General features: G+C 40.8%; 1 protein-coding gene across 1 annotated transcript in view; it reads right to left on the bottom strand.

Moving 5' to 3' along the window:
* The window catches only part of LOC102193326 (copine-8), a 104,888-nt gene extending 103,467 nt beyond the window's left edge, over positions 1-1,421 (bottom strand). Inside the window, exon 1 of the mRNA XM_005725098.1 lies at positions 1,030-1,421. Within this exon, the coding sequence (XP_005725155.1) occupies positions 1,030-1,127 (98 nt within the window). The 5' untranslated portion in view covers positions 1,128-1,421. The remainder of the gene's footprint in view (positions 1-1,029) is intronic.
* Positions 1,422-4,779: the final 3,358 nt, after the last annotated feature.

The raw sequence follows: 4,779 nt of genomic DNA, 5'->3' as shown, positions 1-4,779 counted from the left end.
ACAAACCTCATTTTATCAGAGGAAAATCTTGAACCTCCTACACCAACAGATGCTGCACCAGTGATGACATTCATCTGCACCAGAGCTTTACCGCTTGTATCAGGCTGTCCTAGTCTAAACATTTACGGATCTATCAAGTCATGACAGAGGACATCGCTGACAGTGTCTATTTCATTTGACGGCCGTCTCTGCCTGTCTCACACTGGGGCTCTGGAGAGCATGTGTCTGACCCGTGAGGCACACAGCCCGTTGGGTGAAATGTCTAAGATGTCTGGATCTAAATGTTTATGAGCAGACTGAAATGACAAAAACTGCTTTAGCTGTGCCAAAATAATGTCCTCGTTTGACAGGTGACCGGGCAGCAGCAACTGTCAGCTGTCACAAACTGCGATAACAACACCAAACAACCGGGCAGACAGCGAGGCAGCAGGAAAATCCCAATATAATAAGCAGTAACACCTTAGAAGGTGTTATTGCTGCTTTTCCTAATATATCTTTGGTATCAAATAACACGTTTATACTTCAAGCTTCTGAGCGGTTGTCCCGTTTTCTCTGGTATTACCATGTTATGTCGATATACGGAGTCAGGTTGGTTTTGTACGTGGCTTGTCACACTTAATAGGCTCTATAAATTTAGCTAATACTGCAAAGTTAGCACATCTTCATAAATGACTTTGCGAACCACAGCGAGGTTGCCATATTTCATTAACTTAATCTCTAACAGCCCCGTGTTTGCGTTGTCCTTTTTCATTAGCAGTCATAACTAGTTTTGACACTAAGTGACGCAAAAGTGAATGATTTCGCTAACACAAAGTAAATGTAATTTCTTCACGCCATAAACTGAAGAGCAGATGCGACGTTTTCGTTGCAGGTGCTGTAAAATCCGCCGAACTGAAACTAAACGCAAACTTGCTCGGAGTTGAAGCCCAGGTGACTTCCAGCTCGGTGTTTTTTTTCTCCCTCGTCTCCCTGTCAGACTTAAAACCAGGTAAAACACACACATACACACACACACACACATTCCCCTACCTGCAGGACACCGTGATTTCAACTTTGGTGGCAGGAACAGAAGGGTTGAGCGGGTCGAAATCTACTATCGACGCCATGCTTAGGAAACTGTTGTTCATCCTGTCAATGTTTTTCCTCCTTTTCCCCTTTTACTGCGGTCCTGCCCCTTTTTACGAGCGCTGAAGGAGGATAGCGAGAAACTGTGTTTGCGCCTCCTCGGCGAGAACTGGAGCAAAGGTGCCAGAGAGAGAGGGGCTGGGAGATGTGATGTCACACTACTCTCGCCTCTCTGTGTGTATTCCTCTCTTTCTATCGCCCTTCCCTCTTTTTCTTTTAATTTCATTCTGCCACACGCTTCCCGTCGGTGTCTTTCTGTCTGTGTCTCACTCCTGTTCAGTTCTGCTGACTTCTGTTTAGGTCATTGAATTTCCTCACATTTACAGCCATGGAAGTGCTGACAATGATACAATCGCCAATTACGCAAAAACAATAAATGTGTCATGAAAAGTATTTCCTGTGCATGTGTGTGTATGTGCACACACACACACACACATATTTCTCCTGGCCCTGTCTCAATACTCTTATTCACTCTACTTGAATTCAGTTTAATTCAGTTCAGTTCAATGTAGGCTTTTGGCTGAAACACCCCTAGCCACGTCTTCAATGGCCACATTAACCTCTTAAGGGGCCTAGAGCAACAACATCCCCACTTTACCATCACCCATCAGCCCTAGGTCATGTCATTAATATCGTTTAGCTCAGGCTTGTGAAAAGGCTTGTCCATACATGAATTCTTCTCACAAGATAAAAATATCACTTAACTTCTTCTTCCCCCTTTTTTTTAATATATATACACATACCGGGTGAGGCTGTTACCTACAAATGGGGTTGGCATCTTTTACTACAGTCACACAGTGGTTGGAGACTTTGGCACCACCTGAAAAAGAAGGGGACTAGATCTGCAACCACTTGCAGTCAGCTGCCATCTTCAAATCAGCTCTGGTGCACTAAGATGGCAGTAAAATGATAACAAGACAGACCAGTCTGCTTACCAGTTACCAGACTGAAGGGGGTCAAAGTGTCAATACATGCAATCTGTTCATGATAATATGGCAATTAACTGTGATAAATTGTCAGAAATAACAAATCTGTTGTTGGCTGTTGCAAATCTGTTACCATCTACACAAACAGAAATTCACAATCGATCCATCCTCTGCTGCTTATCCATATCAGGGTCACGAAATTCAAATTAAACAGAAATCCATATTAAGTACTTATATTCAGAATTCAGCTACAATCTCAAAGAAATACACATTCAGAAAGTCTGGCACAAATACTGGCAGAGTTGCTGATTGCAACTAGATGATTGTAGAAGACCCAGAACTCCAGGCACCAATTGCATCTATAATGACATAAGCACTGGGCAACCTTGCTTTTATATACACTATAATGCTAAAAGAACTGATTCAACCATCTAAATCACTGAGTTCAGACATTTCAATCACTTTCATGGCTGCAGATATATAAAATCAAGACTGCTTCTACAAACATTTGTGAAAGAATGGGTCACAATCAGAAGTTCAGTGAATTCCAGCTTTGCACAGCATGGACTGTACAACAAGTCCAGTCAATAAATGTCCTTGCATTTAACTATTAGTATTATAACAAAGTGGAAGCAATGGGGAGCGAGAGAAGCTCAGTGACAAAGTGGGAGGCCACATAAAATCCCTAATAGTATACGTAGGTCACCAACTTTCCGCAGACACCTCCAAACTTCATGTGGCCTTCAGATTAGCTTATCAATAGTCCCCAGAGATATTCATGGAATGGGATCCCATGGCCAAGAAACTGCATCCAAGCCTTACATCACCAAGTGCAATGCAAAGCGTCAGATGCAGAGGTGAAAATCATGCCACAACTGGAGTCTAGAGCAGTGGGGATGTGTTCTCTACAGTGACAAATCGCGAAGTCTGGGGTTGTTTTTCAGGAGCTGGGATCGGCATCTTAGTTCCAGTGAAAGGAACTCTTAATGCTTCAGCATACCAAGACATTTTGGACAATTTCATGCTCCCAACTTTGTTCGAATAGTTTGTGGATGCCCCCTTTCTGTTCCACCAGGACTGAACACCAGTGCACAAAGCAAGGTCCATAAAGACATGGATGAGCGGGGTTGGTGTGGAAGAACTTGACTGGCCTGCACAGTTTGATTGCAACATGATGGAAAATTTGTTTGTATTTATTAAACACAAGCTTCATTTTTTTCATACCATTCATTGGTAGCAATTAAACTGATATCTTCTTATTTTATTGCTTTCCTGTGTGCCTGTCAGCTGGTCACTGCTATTTTCTCTCTCTTATCATTTCCTTGTCTAGGCAAGACTGCCATTTTAAGTACATCATGTGGCTTTTGCATCATGTAGTCCTCAATTAATAAAAACAACAACAACCTGTAATGGCTGCTGCTTAATTTAAATTTTATTATAGACAGAACTCACAAAATCATTTCAGTAGGTGGTGGTGCTCTTAAAATATATATATGTGGAGACAATGACTATGGAGAAAGGTTTATGCAAAAATGTTCTCCCAGAAATGTAATAGTTGTTTGACCTAACTCTGGTTCTACGAGTATGTGCCAAGCTCTCTGACAGGCTTCAAAATAAATTGTTTGTAATAGCCAGATATCAGTCTGCAGCCAAACCTTGGATTTGTCTGTCACAAAAATGAGCAACCTATTGTAAAATGACTAAATTATCATGACAGAGTCCATAAATGAAGTCAGTATAGCAATATATTGACACAAGCTTGGTTATAAAAACATACAAAAGCATTCCTAATGCCAATAAATAAATGTGCCAAATGTTTAATATCCAATTAAACCAGATAATTATTTTCATTTTATTATTTAGTTTTTATTTCTTGTCATATTTTTTTTACATTCTAAATCCAATTTCTGAATATTCAGACAAATTTAAAGATTGTTGTTTTTTGACCTGGTCCATTTTTATGCTCTTATATTATCATGGTTGTGTGAAATGGGCTCAAAGATGACAATAATACTAATTATGATTTGCTATGTGATTTCTTTCAGCATTATATCAAACAAAAGTTTTATTATGCCAGGAAAAACAAGCATCAAGCCTGCATTATTATTTTTTAGCTGAGATACAGACTAAAGGGCTTCTGCAACTTCAAGCTCGAAGTCAGTGAACTACAGTATTTGCTGTAAGTGCAATACCAAATCACTGGATAGGACCAAAACTCCAATCCCCCCCTTTTTTGTCCCTGGTGGTTTGATTCCCCACAGATTCGTTGGCTGTTTTGTTCCCTGTGGATAATCCAGCCTTCATGTCTGTCCGTGTGTCTAGACACACACTCTTCTAGTCTCTGTAGCCTGTGAGGAGATTGTTAGTGTTATTATTATTAGTGTTTGTGAAGAAACATTAATAACCGTCTCACTCTCTCTCCTCCTTTCTCCACGCTAGGAGGATAAGCATCGGATTTAATTAACTGAAAGGGAGACCCTCCGCTAGCAGAGAATAGAATGACAGCGTGATGAATGTGAAGGGATAAGGAGGAGAGTCGCAATATGAGGACACTGTGTGATGAGTGTGCGATTCCAAAAGTAGCTCTACAGTACTTTGAATGTTTCTCTGGAGGCGTGTATATGTGTGTGTGAGTTTGTAAGAGCTTATCAGGAAACACGTTTGTGCTAGTAAACAAGGCAGCAAGGGCACAAGATAATGTAAGGAATGTCACAAGGCTGAGTGCAAT

This window comes from Pundamilia nyererei, unplaced genomic scaffold, assembly GCF_000239375.1.
Source record: "Pundamilia nyererei isolate P.nyererei 1_Seehausen unplaced genomic scaffold, PunNye1.0 scaffold00014, whole genome shotgun sequence".
NCBI lineage: Eukaryota > Metazoa > Chordata > Actinopteri > Cichliformes > Cichlidae > Pundamilia > Pundamilia nyererei.
This window is presented reverse-complemented; position numbering and strand designations above follow the sequence as displayed.